Source organism: Ochotona princeps, chromosome 2 (genome assembly GCF_030435755.1).
Source record: "Ochotona princeps isolate mOchPri1 chromosome 2, mOchPri1.hap1, whole genome shotgun sequence".
Taxonomy (NCBI): domain Eukaryota; kingdom Metazoa; phylum Chordata; class Mammalia; order Lagomorpha; family Ochotonidae; genus Ochotona; species Ochotona princeps.
The window spans coordinates 6109107-6125887 of record NC_080833.1 but is presented as its reverse complement, the minus strand read 5'-3'; the positions used below and the strand labels follow the sequence as shown (position 1 = coordinate 6125887).

Here is a 16781-nt window from a genome sequence, read left to right as displayed (position 1 = left end):
CGTCCTTGACTGCTTTCCCAGGCCATAAGCAGGGAGCTGGAAGGGAAGCGGGCTGCTGGGATTAGAACTGGCGCCCATATGGAATCCTGACGTGTACAAGGCAAGGACTTTAGCTGCTAGGCTACTGTGCTGGGCCCACACGGGCACTTCTGAGACACACGAGCTTATGCCCAGCACTAGCCCTCCTGTCACACAATGCATACAGCAGGCGCCAGCTGTCTCCCACACCACTGTGGCAAGACGGCCACACACTGGTGGTCCAGTGTCACTTGACCTTGCTTTGAAAGAGGGCAAGTCTTTTTTTTTTTTAAGATTTATTTTCATTTGAAAGGCAAGATTTTACAGGAAGAGGAGAAAAATGCTTCATCCACTTGTTCACTCCCCAACACGGCCCCGCAGTCAGAGCTGAGTGGGACGTGTACTGCGCAATCTCCACTTGATCACTTTCTTCCTTTTTTTTTTTTCCTTTAAAGATTTACTTATTTTTGGGCCCGGCGGCGTGGCCTAGCGGCTAAAGTCCTCGCCTTGAAAGCCCCGGGATCCCATATGGGCGCCGGTTCTAATCCCGGCAGCTCCACTTCCCATCCAGCTCCCTGCTTGTGGCCTGGGAAAGCAGTCAAGGACGGCCCAAAGCTTTGGGACCCTGCACCCGTGTAGGAAACCCGGAAGAGGTTCCTGGTTCCCAGCTTCAGATCGGCGCAGCACTGATCATCGCGGTCACTTGGGGAGTGAATCATTGGGTGGAAGATCTTCCTCTCTGTCTCTCCTCCTCTCTGTATATCTGACTTTGTAATAAAATAAATAAATCTTTTTTAAAAAAAGATTTACTTATTTTTATTGGTAAAGCAGACTTTACAGGGAAAAAGTTCTTCCACCTGATGCTTCACTCTCCAAATGGCTGGAGTTGCCTTCAGAGCTGATCTGAAGCCAGGACCCTCCTCCAGGTCTCCACTGCTTTCCCAGGCCACAGCAGGGAGCTGGATGGAAAGTGGAGCAGCTGGGACATGAACCGACGATGCCCACATGGGATGTTGGCAGAGGATTAGCCAGTTAAGCCATCACACTGGCCCCTTGGCCACTCGCTTTCTTTCCCCACATTTCAGAGAGCCGTTTTCCTCAGCAGGGACGTCCCAGCCTCTGACAGCAGTCACACACACCTTCTCCAGCCCCTCATCCCCGGGCCCTGCCCACGGGGTTTGTGGCCTGCAGACGCTCGCGTTTCTGTGAACACAGGCATCCACTGTCATGGCCCCAAGGGCTGTGTGGCAGTTGGGAAGGCTGTCCCACCCCCGTCCTGGGCTGAGAGGGTCAGTGCTCAGGTGTGCGCAGCGTCTTGGGAAGGGAGCTGTCCACCCCGCCCCCTGCCATGGGACACACCCTCTGGGGCTCTCTCAGAGACCACAGAGGCTGACCCTGAGGACCTGGCGTGGGTCTGGCTGGGGCTTCTGCCTCCTCTTTTTCCCACTCAGCTTAGTTTTGCCTGCTAGGTGCAAAATCCAAATCCTAATGCAAGTTCACTCCCAAGGAGGAAACCAGGAAGGAGCGACTTGCCTTTTTAGCCAGTCCCTGCTCAGGCGGCTGGAGTTCATGGCCCATACCAATCTGTGCGGCCGGGTCCTCAGGGCACCTTCAAAACTGGGCATGATCACCCACCTGTGGTGCTGGGACCCACAAGGGTCCTGGGTCAGGTCCCAGCTGTTCCACTTCTGATCCAGCTCCCTGTTAACAGCCTGCAAAAGCAGTAGAGGATGGCCCAAGTCCTTGGTCCCATGCAGCCATGTAGGAGACCAGGGAGAAGCTCCTGGCTCCTGGCTTCGGATCAGCTCAGCTCCAGCTCAAACCATGTCGAGATGGAACCAGTGATGGAAGATCTCTATCACCTCTGCCACTTTGTCTTTCAAAACAACAGCAACTGGGACATACTGCAGGACGAGACACTGACCACTTCTCAGATACGCACTGGCCACCTTCCCAGCAAGCAGCTGCAGCTGGCCTCGAAGCTGGACCCCACCCTGGCCTGCAGGGCCTCCCTGCATCCCCTAAGGGGTGGCAGCCTGGGGCCTGGGAGTCACAGCCCTCCGGCAGTGGTGCCCGATCCGGGGCTCTACCCTCAGCCAGGCCGAGACGCACCTGTGGTCGCCTCCGGCTCACCCTTCACCTCGCACGCCTCCTCCGTTCCTGCCAGGCTCCTGTTAAGAACATTTTATTGCCCCTGATTTTCATTATTAATGAAAAGGGACCAGAATGATCTTTCCTAAAGTTCAGAGAGTCTATAAAGACAAGAAGCTGAAATGCCATTTGACTCGTTGCAGAGCTGTGCGGCACAATCCTGTCTTGTGGCAAAATGAAGAAAAGAGGAAAACTCGGATAGAGAAACCCGTGCCCTGCGTGGCTGTCAGAGGGCAGCAAGCCGGGGCTCCTGCAAGATCCCTGGCGCCGCGCAGAGCAGCTCAGCCCCTTCTGACAGGTTCGGTGCAGGTCCCACCAGGCTGCCCTGTCACCACGCTCCCCAGGAACAGACAAGAGTGGAAAGTGGGGCTGGTTCTGCTGCTCAGCTGGGAGGGAAGAAGTGCGCACACTGAGCTCTCTGCACGCTGAGGCCTCCTGTGTGCGGAGAGGCAGACACCGGGCAAGCGCGCTAGAAGCCCGGGATCGAGACCCCAACTGATGCCACCCCAAAGCATACGGTTCCAAGCTCCACTATGTCTGCCTGACTGACAGTGGCAATTGTGCTAGACCCCACAATGCAAGAATGCCTCTCACAGTCACGCTCCCCAGGGCTGGCCTTGGTGTCTCCATGAAGGACCAGGTGACCGACTGGCGATCATCCTTTAGCTCACCGTATGTCTGAGGCCGTGCCTCGGCTGTGACTAAAACAAGGAGGGGACACACTGAGATGGAAGGGACACGAAGCTCTTTGAAACTCAACAGCTTCCTTCACGTTCCTGGACTCCAGTTCTCGTGGAGATGGGTGGCCCAGGGGAGGCCCCGGTGGACAGTGTCCACAGAGGACAGTGCCTGAATCAGCGACAGCACGCTGCATCCCATAGCACTTAACTCTTCACTGAACATGGCAAAGGCAACAAAGGTGGTCCTTTTGTTTCACTTTATTTTTTGTTTAGGTCATTTCCTTAACTGTAGTTCCTCAGCCAAGAGCGGCTCACCCTGAGCACCAACACCATCAACAAGCCAGCGCTCAGGTGCGGGAACTCTGCAGGCATCCCAGGAGGGCCGAGGGCGCCTCAGCTGTGGAAATCCCACACTGCAGTGCCGAGCAGAGAGCTCACTGGGGTCTGTCCACCAGCTTCGCCCAAAAGCTGCCCTGGAACTCAACGCTAAGACAGGCTCACTCCCAGCGAATCAGTGCTGGCTACAGCTGGACTAAAGGCGTGCATGGACGTAAAGGGACACAGCTGGGGGCGGCTGGCCGGGTGTGGTGCTGGGGTTGGCTGGCAGCAGTTGCAGGAGCACCTGGGCAGCCTGTCGAGGACGGGCCCGTGCTGCCTTCCCATGTGCAGCCTGCGAAGACCACCTCCCCACTGCCCGTGGGCTGCGGTGCTGTCAGCAGTGTCTGCGGGCACACAGGACACCGAGAGGCACACCCAGCCACAGCCCCTTCCAGAGACCGAGACCGTGAGCTGCCACCACGCTGTTGGGAGGAGCCCAGAAGTAGATCTGTGCTTCCATGGTCAACTACTTCTTTACTGAAGAGGCCAAGGCAACTCCTTCGCAACCATGGCCCTGGAACAAGTGGACACCCGTGAAGGGCTGGGCCAAACCTCGACCCTCCAAGTCACCATACACAGAAACTCATCAAAATGGATCCTACACCTACATAAAAAAATAGAAACTATGAAGCTTATATGTCATAAAATGAAGTAGCAAAGGTCTGGGGTAGGCAAAACCGTCAAGATACAAAAAGCAAGAACCATAAGAAGAAAAAACTGATAAAATGTACACCATCAAAATTCATAATTTTCAAAGGCACTGTCAAGAAAATGAAAATGCATGCTGAGGGCTGGGAGAAAGCATCGATCAAATAGATATCTGACACAGGATTTGTAGCTAGAATATATAAAGAGTTCTAGTAGTTGAATAATTGAAAAGAAAAAGGAGGGCAAAGGATTGAAGAAACTCTTCCCAAAAGATGTATGAACAGCGAGGTACAGCTTCACATGACTAGCCACCAGAGAAATGCAAGTGAAAAGCCCAATATGGTTCTACCATTCACAAGAGAGTGCCTAATGGTAGAAACCAGGACAACGGGGCTGGCAGTGTGGCACAGGGAGTTAAGCCGCTACCTGCAGCGCTGGCATCCCACATGGGTGCTGATTCAAGTCCCAGCTGCACCGCTTCGAATCCAGCTAATCCAGCTCCCTGCTAACCTGGTTGAGAAGGCAGGAGAAAATAACAAAAACGCTTGGATGACATGGAGGAAGCGCCTGCCTCTGGGGAGTGAGCCAGTGGCTGGAAGAGCTTGGTTTCTCCTTCTTTCTCTGTAACTCAACTTTTTCAAATAAAAATCAGCAAATAAATATTAAAGCACACACACACAGAAGACAAAAATGTTGGTAAAGATACGGGAGCGACTGAACTCACACACTACTAACAGGAACAGGAAATGGCACAACCATTTTTGCAAAGAGTTCAAAAGTTAAACACACTCCAAACATGTGACCAAGCCTTTTCACTCCCAGGGATTCACCCGAGAGCAATGAAAGCCAACGCACACACAAGGGCTTAGACACGAATGTTCACAGCCCCAACCACTGCCACCTGCCAACAGGCCAAGCACACCGCGCTGCCACCACTCCCACCGATACACCCAGGGTCACGAAGCTGACACGGCGCTTCATACACCTAAGCTCCCGTGCATGACAGTCTGGCCTTGCCGACCTAAACACACGTCGAAGCACAAGCCTACGGCCGGTCAGCCGCATCCCACAGGTGGCCTGTTCCACCTCGTGCACAGACCCGGGTGAGCACTACGAAGGTGTGATGGATGAGAAAACAAAACAAAACCCAAATGGCACGAGCATCACAGCACACGGCAGACGGCTTGCCGTTTCCCCCGTGGCCACAGGCCACCAGGGAGCCGTCCTCAGCACCAGCGCACAGCACGGCCAGCAGTGGTGGGGCTGCATATCAGTCCAGAAAGTGCCAAGTTCAAAATCAGAAGCATGGTTTCTACTGAACGCACTCCTCGTGTGCTCCTGTAGAGCGCAGTTCAGGGCAAGCATTAGAAGCCAAAGGCCATGTGTATTTGTGCACAGGAAGCAGTAGTGCTAGCCGCAGCCAACTGACCAACACGCAGCCTGTTGTCAGACAGCCATGAGCTAATATGGTTATCACATTTTAAAGGATGTGGTGATGGGGAAGGGAGAAGAGGAAGAGGAAGAGGGGCAAAAGAAAACAGCAGATGGAGGGAAGGAAGGAGAAAGAAAAAGCAACAGAGAGCCTGGCGCAGTAGCCTAGCAGCTAAAGTCCTCGCCTTGCACGCGCCGGGATCCCATATGGGCGCCGGGTCTCCCTCTGCTCACTAACCCAGTGAGGAAGCAAGACCTGCAAATCCCAACTCAACCTTTGCTTTAAAGACTCATTAAGGGCCCAGTGCTGTGGCCTAGCAGCTAAAGTCCTTACCTTGAATGCCCCGGGATCTCATATGGACGCCGGTTCTAATCCTGGCAGCCCTACTTCCCATCCAGCTCCCTGCTTGTGGCCTGGGAAAGCAGTCGAGGACGGCTCAATGCATTGGGACTCTGCACCTGCGTGGGAGACCTGGAAGAGGTTCCTGGCTCCTGGCTTCACATCGGCACAGCACCGGCCGTTGCGGCTCACTTGGGGAGTGAATCACCGGACGGAACATCTTCCTCTCTGTCTCTCCTCCTCTCTGTATATCTGACTTTCCAATAATAATAAATAAATCTTAAAAAAAAAGACTCACTCATTTGTTAACCTGCTTGTTTACTTATGTATTTCACACAGAGGGGGAGACCTTCCATCTTCTGTTCACTTCCCAAATGGCTGTGAAGTCAGAACCTGGAACTTACACCCAGGCCCCCCATAGGTGGCATCTACCCCGTACTTGAGCCCCCCATGTGTGCACGTGAGCATGAAGCTGAAATTGCAAGTGGGTGGGGCTGGGCTCGAACCAGACACTGGCAGCAGGCGGCCTCAGCATCTCTCACAGCATCTCAACTTCCACACCATATTTGCCTCTCAAGTCCATTTTCCATAAACTTTTTGAAGTATCATTGTATCTAATAATGCAAAAATTGAACATTTATATGTTATACAAATAATAAAATTAGCAACCTTAAACTGGCCTGATTGAGCTGGTAAAAATTTCCAAGACTGCTATGGCTGGCCAAGTGTTCCCCAAGCTAGGGGTGACCAGTGCCACTCAGTGTCCACGGGGCAGGAAGGGCTAGAACAGGGCTGCGGGATTCACTGGCTTCCCCGTGGCGTGGCCGAGCAGAAGTGACGAGAGCAAGTTCCAGCAGGTGTTCTCTGAAGGCAGCTGGTCCCTCTCCTTCTTCTTCCCATCTCCTACTCTCTGCATGGCAGATGGGACATCGAAGTTGGAGTGCTCCTACTGGCCTGCGAGATGGGCGCCAGCCAGGGACACAGGCAGGCTTCAGGGGGCCCTGAGGACCAGGAGCCCCATGGCTACCTGAACTGCTCACCTTTATGGGACAGCAAGTTTGGACATACTCTTTTTTTTTTTTTTTAAGATTTATTTACTTTTATTACAAAGTCAGATGTACAGAGAGGAGGAGAGACAGAGAGGAAGATCTTCCGTCCGATGATTTACTCCCCAAGTGAGCCGCAACAGCCGGTGCTGTGCCGATCCGATGCCGGGAACCAGGAACCTCTTCCAGGTCTCCCACACAGGTGCAGGGTCCCAAAGCTTTGGACCATCCTCGACTGCTTTCCCAGGCCACAAGCAGGGAGCTGGATGGGAAGTGGGGCTGCCGGGATTAGAACCGGTGCCCATATGGGATCCCGGCGCGTTCAAAATGAGGACTTTAGCCGCTAGGCCACAGCGCCGAGCCCTGGACAAACTAACCCCTCGAATTTTGGGGTTCCCATTGCTTGTGGCAGACTTTTATAAAACCAATGCACCATGAGTACACCACATTTCTACCTGACTCCAGCAAACAGCGGAGGCTCCTTCCGGCCCGAGGAGCCTGAGCAAGCTTCATGCACTTCTGCCCTGGGGAACTGGTCCCCACCAGCCACAAAGGGCACACAGGGCATGGTCTCCGTGCAGCAGACACTATGTCACCTAACAGAAAGCAACTTCCCCCTCAGAGGCTGTCACGGCTGAGCCAGCAACGTGGACAAAAGTATGTTCTCAGGGGTAGGCATGGTGGCACAGCACCCTAAGCTTCTGCCTGTGATGCTGGAATCCCATGTGGACACCAGTTTGAGTCCTAGTTGCTCCACTTCTGATTCTGCTCCCTGCTTAGGCACTGGGAAAGAAGTGGGAGACGGCCTAAGTCCTTGGAACCCTGCACCCGTGTGGGAGACTGGAAAGAAACTCCTGGCTCCTAGCTTCAGATTGGCTCAGCTCTGGCTGTTGTGGCCATGTGGGGAGTGAGTGGACGGAAGACCTTCTCTCCATCTCTCCTTCCCTTTGTAAAATCTGCCTTTCAAATAAAAATAGGGCCCGGCGCGATAGCTTAATGGTTAAGGTCCTCGTCTTGCACGCTCCAGGATCCCATATGGGCGCCGGTTCTAATCCCGGCTGCTCCACTTCCCATCCAGCTCCCTGCTTGTGGCCTGGGAAAGCAGTCGAGGATGGCCCAGTGCATTGGGACACTGCACCCACGTGGGAGACCCGGAAGAGGTTCCAGGTTTCCGGCTTCAGATCGGAGCGCATTGGCCCGTTGCGGCTCACTTGGGGAGTGAATCATCGGACGGAAGATCTTCCTCTCTGTCTCTCCTCTGTGTATATCTGGCTGTAATAAAATGAATAAATCTTTTAAAAAAAATAAAAGTAATCTTTAAAAGTTTTTTCCTTTAACAGGAAAAAACAGAACTTAGTTTAACAGGGAACACGCTGATTTGAGCATTTGAACACACGTTTGAACAAAGTGTGGGGTGCAGTGGAGAGCCTCTATCCTGGTCAGAATGGAACGCCTAGAAAGATTTCCTGGAGGAGGCGGCAACTGACTCATAACCTGAAGGGCAGCAGAGAGAGTACCACCAGCTGCGCGTGGGGACAGCTGCCGAGCAAGCCCGAGGAGGCGGTACCTGCCCAGGTGACAAAGAGGACTTCATCAAACAGCTCAGAGTCTCAAACAATCAGATGACACACCTCAATGTCAGGCATCACTGACTTTCCAGCTGTGCCCTGCTGGAAGGCACCAGACTTCCTCATGGCCTCTGCCCTAACCCAGGGCCCTGTGCCCCTGGGTCACACTTGCCTCGACCCTCCCAGATAGCCTGTGCCCCCAGATGCAGTCACATACCTGCTCTCTGAACGCTTGCTCCACCTCTCAGGGTCACTGCCCTCCTGGGGCAGGAACCCCCCAGCACTACTGTGCTGGCTGAGCCACCTTTTCTACTGGTCAGGGACAGCCACCTTGGTGGTTTCTCTGGTCCAGGGCCTAACAGCACTAGGCACACAGCGGGCATTTCATAGAAAGGTATGGCGGATGACAATGGGACCACACACATGCTCTCCCACAGGCTGCAAAGGAAGCAAGCCCCCACCCCACCCCTTCAGGATTTCTAATCCAGCGATGTCAAGCCCCCCTCTCTCAGGAGCACAGGACATTAACATTCTATCCGAGTAAGAGGCAACTGCAGCAACATGTTCGATTAAACGGGCATAAAGTGCTTATGAAAACCAGTAGGGGGACATGGCCAAGCCCAAGACATGATTACTACTCTGAAGAATCTACATGGGCCCTTCTGGGTCTTCAAGCTGCCTTGTTGCTTGTCTCTCTGGGAGGGGAGACCACCAATGGGGTAGCAGTCGGGCCAAACACAGCATTTCTCCCAGGACTCACTGGCCAGCCAATATCTTTGCACCAACACCAACATGCACCTGTAAATTCCTGACACAGGTGAACAAAAAGAAACCAAAATGAGAAAGAAAGAGTTCACTCTCCCCTCGACTCATGGCCTGACTTTCCTGGGCTCAGCCAGCTTGCTTCTCAGCCGTGTGACGCTGGTGCAACCTTGCTCCAGGTGACACCAAGCTTCGCCGGGCGTCACCTCCCGGCTCTTACACACAGCTTCCCTGACTTCCATAGCCCACACTCATCTTTCCCTTTTCTGTATTCTGGAGGAATTTGTCGGTATAATTAATTTTGGCATTCAGTCATAATATCACAATGTTCTATATTAGTATTCTTCTCCAGAGAGTTTATCCTACCCTTCCCAAAGGGCTCGTCAGATCTTAAAGGTCGTCCACTGAACTTCTCCCATGACACAGCACGCAGCACACCCAGTGGGTGCTCGGCAGCACTGGGGACTGAGCTGCTCCCATCCGGGTTGGCCTCCAGGCTCTCTGCCCAAACCGGCTTTTACGATCATCTCGAGGTGAACCATGTTCAGCGAGAACAGAGACGGCGGGAGAAGCACGGGGCCCTGGCAACCCCGGCCTCCAGGACTGGTCTTGGGGGTGGAACGACCTTAAAAAGCCAAGCAATGGGAGGGAAGGGGCTGCTGCGAGGCAGGTGGAGAAGCCGCAGGAACACACAGGATCAGAGGCCATCAATCGCTCGCAGACGCAGACAATGCCTCGGTGATAAGCATGCCGGTTGCACACCCAGTTCAGAAACTCCCCTGAGTTTGCTTGTAATTAAGGGGGTTAGAAAGGTAAAAAAAATGTATAAACCCAATTAATCATTTAAATATTTAAAGTCAGATTTTTTCCTCACTCCAGGATCAGTATATTTCATAACGCCAGCAGCAGACAGCCCTGGTTTTGACTGGGGTTCATTTTAGAGCGTGTTTAAACTAGTCAGATTGAGTGATGCTCCCAGCAACTAATCGCATGTCAAATAAAAGATATTTTATGTAATAAATTACCGCTACAAGTAATTCAAATGTCATTTATCAGTTTTATTATCAGTCAGGCAAAGTCTTGTTTCTCTATATTAATCAAAATCAAGCCTTTTCTTTTTTTTTTGAGCAGTTTTGACACCTCTTGGCAAAAGTACAGAAGTGAGGTAGCATGCGCCATCCGGAGCAGAGCACAGGTAACGCCGGAGCAAGCGATGGTGACGACCAAAAACCTCAGGTGCTTAACATGACCCTGACCACCATTCTTATGCTGCTGTCGAAGCAGAGGGAAAAAAAAGTATTTGATTTTCAGGGCCAGGGGACAGAATGTGTAACGGGCTCAGAGCGCTCTGGCCTCCGCTGAAATGCTCCCTCCCACCCAGTCTCTTTCTCAAAGGCCCAGGGGCTTAACCCTTAGTGACTATGGGAAGCAGGTGAGCGCTAATGCTGCTAGCTAACTCTGTGATCCAGCAGAACAATTCCTTCTGAGAAAGAAGTTTTCAAGGAGCCGAGAGACCTGCTTGGTATTAAGCATGGGAGGACACAGCTGGACTAGAACAGATGTGCATCTTAAGAAATTCTGCACCCCAGCTGCCACAGCCTTTTCTCAACACATCCCATTGAACGGTTGGGCCCAGTGATACAAGCAAAGGAAGAAGGTGGTGACTTAGCCACACGTGAAGAACACGAAACATGTAGCGGGTTCAGGCCCAAAGCAAACAGCAAGGACTGGAAGAGAAAAGAGTGACACGCTAGGAGCTGCAGGTGCTGAGCCAGGAGCCCAAACCAAAGGTGGCACTGAGGCTCCGCCCACTGGGATTGGCGATGCCGACGCCAACCAATGGGACGCTGCAGTGCTGCCATCATTCATTTGCCACACACAAAAGACTAAAGAAAAGGATCCCTCAAGGAGGCTTGTGCCACACCAGCAGATCCCCAGACCCTCGACTACAACAGAGAAGGAACAACTCCACTGGTTCTGGCTGCTACAACAGCCATCCGCCTGCAAGTGAACCAATGGTGAAGCCAGAGAAAGATGGGTTAGAACGTGGCTGTCACGGGGCAGTGTGCTGGCACAGTAGCTGAAGCCACAGTCTGCCAGGCCAATACTTGCACCTGGTTCTAGAGTGTCAGTCTTAGTCCCGGCTCCTCCACTTCCAACCCAGCTCTCTTGTTCCCGGGAAGGCCGTGGATGACGGCCAGCAACTTGAGTTCCTATCGCCTCTGTGGGAGACCTGCATGGAGTTCCAGGCTCCCGGCTTCAGTCTGGCCTAGTCCTGGCCAGGTGGAAATTAGAGAGCAGATGGAAGATCTCTCACATCCCTTTCTCACTTTATCTCTGCCTTTCTTAATACTTAATTTAAAAAAAAAAAGCAAGAAAGAAGATTAAGCTACTTTTCAAAGCTTTGTAGTTGATTCAAACTAATCTTTCAGGCTTTGTGAAAGTAACTTAAATGGTTTCTGGTTTTATTTACTTATTTTTTTTTTTATTTAGTTTTTTTTTTTAAAGATTTATTTATTTTTATTGCGAAGTCAGATATACAGAGAGGAGGAGAGACAGAGAGGAAGATCTTCCGTCCAATGATTCACTCCCCAAATAGCTGCAACGGCCAGTGCTGTGACAGTCCTAAGCCAGGAGCCAGGAACCTCCTCCAGGTCTCCCACACGGTGCAGGGTCCCAGTGCTCTGGGCCATCCTCGACTGCTTTCCCAGGCCACAAGCAGGGAGCTGGATGGGAAGTGGAGCTGCCAGGATTAGAACCGGCGCCCATATGGGATCCCGGCACGTGCAAGGCGGGTACCTTAACCATTACGCTATCGCGCCGGGTCCTTCTGGTTTTATTTTGAAAGTGCACATTGATTACTAACTTAAGAAAAAATATTTTTGTTTTTTTCAGATATACATTTTGAATTTTTGAATTATGTGTTACAATTTCGAATAGACTGGGATTTCCCCCCAAACTCCCACCCCCCGACAGATTTTCCCCGTTTTACTACAATGGTATAATCCTTCATAAGGAATCGTAATTCCATCAGTCTCTTATTTAAGTGTCCCCCGACATTGTTGGTACAATGTCAGACAGTCCAGCATCCCATTGTCCACACATGTCCAACAGTTTCATTGGGAATCCATCTTTCGTCTGGAAGCAGGGATGCATGTTGCGTTATACCCCCACATCTGGATATGGTGGACCCCTGCTCCTCACATGGGAGATCCTGATGAAGCTGCTGACTTTGGGCGGGCCCAGCCCTAGCCTGTGACCACCTGGGGAGTGAACCAGTGGATGAAAGATCTTCTGCATCCCCTTCTCTCTGTAAGTCTGCCTTTCCAATCATAATAAATAAATCTTAAAAAAAAAATCTGGGTATGTCACATTGTTTTGGAAAAGAAAAAGAGCTCTCTGATCTCCTGCTGTGTGCGGGGCTGCCGAGGATGGGAGAGAGAAGACTGGGCGTGCCAGCCACGTCCCGACAGGTGGTTATGGTGAGAGCAGGAGCTGGGGTGGCCACTTACTGTATGGCTGGGCAACGAGCTGTGGGGACTGGACAGGAAGCACCTGGGGAGCTGGGCCCAAGGACGTGGGCTCATCGGCGGCAGTGCCGGACTGCTGGAATGCCAGGTCAATCTCTTCATCCGTCAGCCCTGGTGAGAAGAACAGGTGAGTTTAGGGGAGCACCCCAGCCAGTGTGCTTAGCAGCCCCCCAGACTTCCCAAGGAGACAGCCTTCCTGCCACACAGGGCCTGGCATCCGAACAGGCTGCCTCCCCAATTTCGGATTCTCGGAACCTCTCACAGTTGCAATTTAACCTTAAGCGACAGAATATTAGCCTCAACACTGCTTCCAAATGTGGCTCATTCAATTTGCTTAATTTATCCTTGAGTTTATTGCTGCTTTTCAAGTCACTCCGTACTGCAATTCTCCATTCTTCCCCCGAAAACAGATACCATCAACTGCAAATGTGGCTCATTTTAATCTGTAATGGTGTTAAAAAAAAAAAAGAGGGGAAAAAACTAACAATAATGCATGAAAACAGACAGGGAAACAAAAAACTAATTATTGGGTGAGACGACTAATTAGTCTAGATCGTTTCCGAAGACGGGAATAATTTGCTTTATTTTATGACAAATGCAGAAATAAAAAGAAAAATCAGGACTGACTGTGATTAGTATGAATGGGATACAGAATGTAAAGAAGAAAATAAAACAAGAAAACAGATCAAAACAAGGCCAGGCCCAAACTTTGTGATGATCATTACTCCAGCCTATCACAGGCTGCCGACATCGCCCTTGGCGGCTTTGGCTTCCCCCCCTCTTTTTTTTAAGTCTTCCCAACACACTAAAGTACGCGGCACGTGGGACACCAGGAAACAGCAGGGCGCCATCCACATTGGATACAACATGGGGAGAGGATTTGCCCGTGGAGGAATGAAAGGCAAGGGAAACGGCCATGAAGACCGTATTTCCAGTGGGCACACAGCTGGGATCTCCGCAACGGGTCTGAGGCTGACAGGCGACTTTTGGGCACTGACCTACCCAAAGAACAGGAGACCAGGGAGTACCAGGCCACGAGAAAAACTTTCCCACGGGGCCCACTCGTGAAGTACCGGTGTGCACAGAAGTGCTACAGCTGTGAGAGTTGGCAAGGCAGGTGAGAGGTCACTGCTAGTTTGCAAAAGGTCACTCTGGCCAGCAAGCCCACGCTGTCCCAGGAAGCCCAATAGCCAGTCGATCTATAACACAGAGCTTTTAAAATGAAACCTGAGCGCTTTTCCACATCTGGCCAGCAGCTCTCCATTAGGGCCAGCATGGTGCACTTGCCCTCGGGGTGGAGGAGGTTGTCCAGATCGGCAGCTTGCAGAGCCAGTGCCTCCTCCCTGTGCCAAGGGGCTAATAGACGCTGCACATGAATGCTCCGAGGCACAGCTCTGCCCTGCACCGTCCTGGTTTGCGGGCTGACCACTGCCATCCCTCACGCCTTCTCAGCCCGCCGCAGCTGCTCTACATGCCCCAGGTCCCTCTGCTCTGAGCTGAGCAGCCAAGGTCTGCCACCTCCACAGAGCAGGCCCTGGGAACTCCGCAGGGTTGCGGGGTGTTGGGTGCTCACTACACTGGTGTGGGAAGGTGAGGGGAGGTGGACAGATGAGAAAGCATCTAGAGTTCCAAGAATTCTGCTTCCTGGCACTTACTGCCTTCCGAGTAACAAAGCCCGACTTGAGTCCAGTGCGGCGGGGCAGGGCAGGGCAGGGCAGGGCGTCTTCGTCCCCGTCTGCCAGGCTTGCTGCAAAGGAACCACTCTTCCCAGGAGATGGAGGAGCTGGGGAAAGGCTGGGACTCCCTTCTCTGTGCCCTGGGGGCTCTAGCCTGAGGAGGGCCTGTCAATCACTCCCTTTTGGAGTCCCAGTAGGGAAGAGTGGCTCTATCCAGTTCATTATCAGCCACTGGGGGAGACCAGCATTTGCCACGTCAGCAGAGGTGGATGGTCACTGGCACACTGCGCAACTCCATCAACCTGGTGGTTCGTGTGCCTTGTCAGCCGCTGGCTGCAAATGAGGATAATTTTCCCAAAAGGAGCATTCAGTTGCATTCTCATTTTCCCTTTTGGCTCTTTCAAATATAAACAAGTACGATAATGTTGAGCGCTGGGGAAATATACACTACGCTACAGGCCGGCCTGCGGCCCTGAGTGCTGGCGCTGGTTAAAGGTACAGGGCTTCCTGCCTGCTCCTCTGCCCTCTGGCCCTGTGCTTTTACGAAGCCTGCTTTCCTAATAAAACACGCGCCTGGCCTCATCACAGCTGGCCCACCAGTGAGGCCTCGACTCAGAGGGCATCAGCATTTCCTCCCAAGTCTTGTTTGTCAGCGACCTTATCGTTTGAGGCTCTAAACAGCCACTGGCTGGGATCTGACAGCCCCTACTCGGGGAGGGTCAGGAGGATTCTGATTCTAACAATCTCACTGGGCAATACCATTTCAGAGCTGGACCATTACCCAGTCATTGCCCTCAATTAACAGATAAGGAGGGTGACACTAATGGCCCGAGTGCCCGGTGCCTGAGAGGAGGGTCATCAGTGCCAGCCTGGGGTCCCCTCTCCAGCTTGTGACTTTGCTGATCACAGCAGTGGCGGGATACCAATGAACTTGCTAACGGGCTTAGAGCAGGCCTGTCTGTCCCTCTCCCATCTCTACCCTAGGTACTCCACCTGTACAGGAATATGACGCAGGAACCATACTGAGATAACACACGGGTCAACCCCGAGGCTCCTCCCTGTAAATGACACCCAGACAACCTCTGGAGCAATCCCAGAGTGACAAAGGTAGAAAGTCCTCACTTGAAGTTCATTCTAATATCCTAAGCCTCCATCAAACATAAGCACCTCCCCAGACAGGCGCCGGCACCTCCACAGTGTCCCAGTTTCAGGCAAGACTGAGCAACCTTAGGACTTGATTTGTGGGACTCAACAGATTCCTCTGGGACAAAGACAGAGCAGGGTCACCCACCCGCTGCTCTCCGGCTACACGGTCATTGGCTCCGGTGTTGAGACAGCGCTGCCTTGAGGCTAAGACACTGCCACAGGACCCAGGAATCAGACATCCAGGCATCCTGACCCCATCTTTCCACCCAGCCCCACTGAAACAAACACTGCAGATCTTAGCTTGAGACCTTGCCGAATCCAAAAGGTTAGAAGGAATAAGAAAGGAAACTGCCAATTGGAAGTGAATTATATTTGGCTGAAAGCTGAGGCCCAGGCTATATTATAAAAGGCATCGCATGCATTGTTTACCATCACCCTGACTAATGCAGACCTATTTTTTTTTGTTTTAAATAATCTCATGCAAATTAGACACACATACTTCCTTCCAGTTGATTGCTATCTGCGAGGAATAATCTAAGCGCAGAGGGGACGGGCGATGGCTGTGCAGAGCGAGACGGGAGCACAAGGCTTCTGTCCAGTGGCCTGCAGACCTCCTCCCCTCCCCTGCAGGCTTAAGGCATCCCGTAGCTGCTGCATTTGGAAGAATCAGTCCATTTTAATAACAGCTGAAATTTTCTTTTAGCTGGAACGTCAATTTGTATCACATGATACCACTAGCACTTAGCAGTCAGATATTTTCTTCCAGTAGCTTCCCCTGTCCACTTGGCAATTTAAAGGAGCTGCCAGCTCCCCACACCCACCCCCCAGCATTCTACAGCGCTGACACCGAAAGGATATTGTTTGATAAAGAGTAACAGTGAGAAAGTCCCGTTCAGGTTCAGTTACTCCATCCGCTCACTAGCTTCAGCCAAGGGGAGGCAGAGAAGGAGCCAGGGATCCTGTGTGAACAGTGGCGGGATGTGGACGGCCCCGGGGAGGCGGAGAGGCCACTCCACCTGTTGGCATCGCTGCTGCCAGGTGCACCGACGACAGCCCATGGTTCCGACTCAGTGTGAGCCAGGGCAGACTCCCGGTCTCTGCAATCTACTTCCAAAGCCTCCGGAGCAGCCCTGTTTGCCAGCACAGATGTGCTGCCCGCGGCAAGAGCCAGTTTTCCTCTCAGATCAGCACAGCCGGGGTTTAGGCTACAGTAACTCAGTGGCCACCATTTAAGCACCTGGGAGATAAGGCAGTGGTTTTCTTTCTCAAGGTTTCTGTCAAAAATACAAGCAAAGCTAAACTGAAGGCCTCAGCCTCCTTGGTGAGCTGCCCCAGGCACCTTCCCTTGAGTCATGCTACACCGGACACCCCAAGGGGGCTGTGCAGTGGATTCTCAGAGCTGCGCCC

The 16781-nt window shown here is 52.4% G+C and overlaps 2 protein-coding genes across 4 annotated transcripts in view; both read right to left on the bottom strand.

The window, feature by feature from the left end:
- The window catches only part of PGD (phosphogluconate dehydrogenase), a 298830-nt gene that overhangs the window by 90029 nt on the left and 192020 nt on the right, over nt 1-16781 (bottom strand). The gene's annotated exons all lie outside the window — the stretch shown is intronic.
- Nucleotides 1-16781, bottom strand: part of PEX14 (peroxisomal biogenesis factor 14) — a 154123-nt gene that overhangs the window by 11871 nt on the left and 125471 nt on the right. For all 3 annotated transcript variants that reach the window (XM_058675056.1, XM_058675063.1, XM_058675069.1), the window contains one exon: nt 12535-12663. In XM_058675056.1, coding sequence (XP_058531039.1) covers nt 12535-12663 — 129 coding nt within the window. The remainder of the gene's footprint in view (nt 1-12534; nt 12664-16781) is intronic.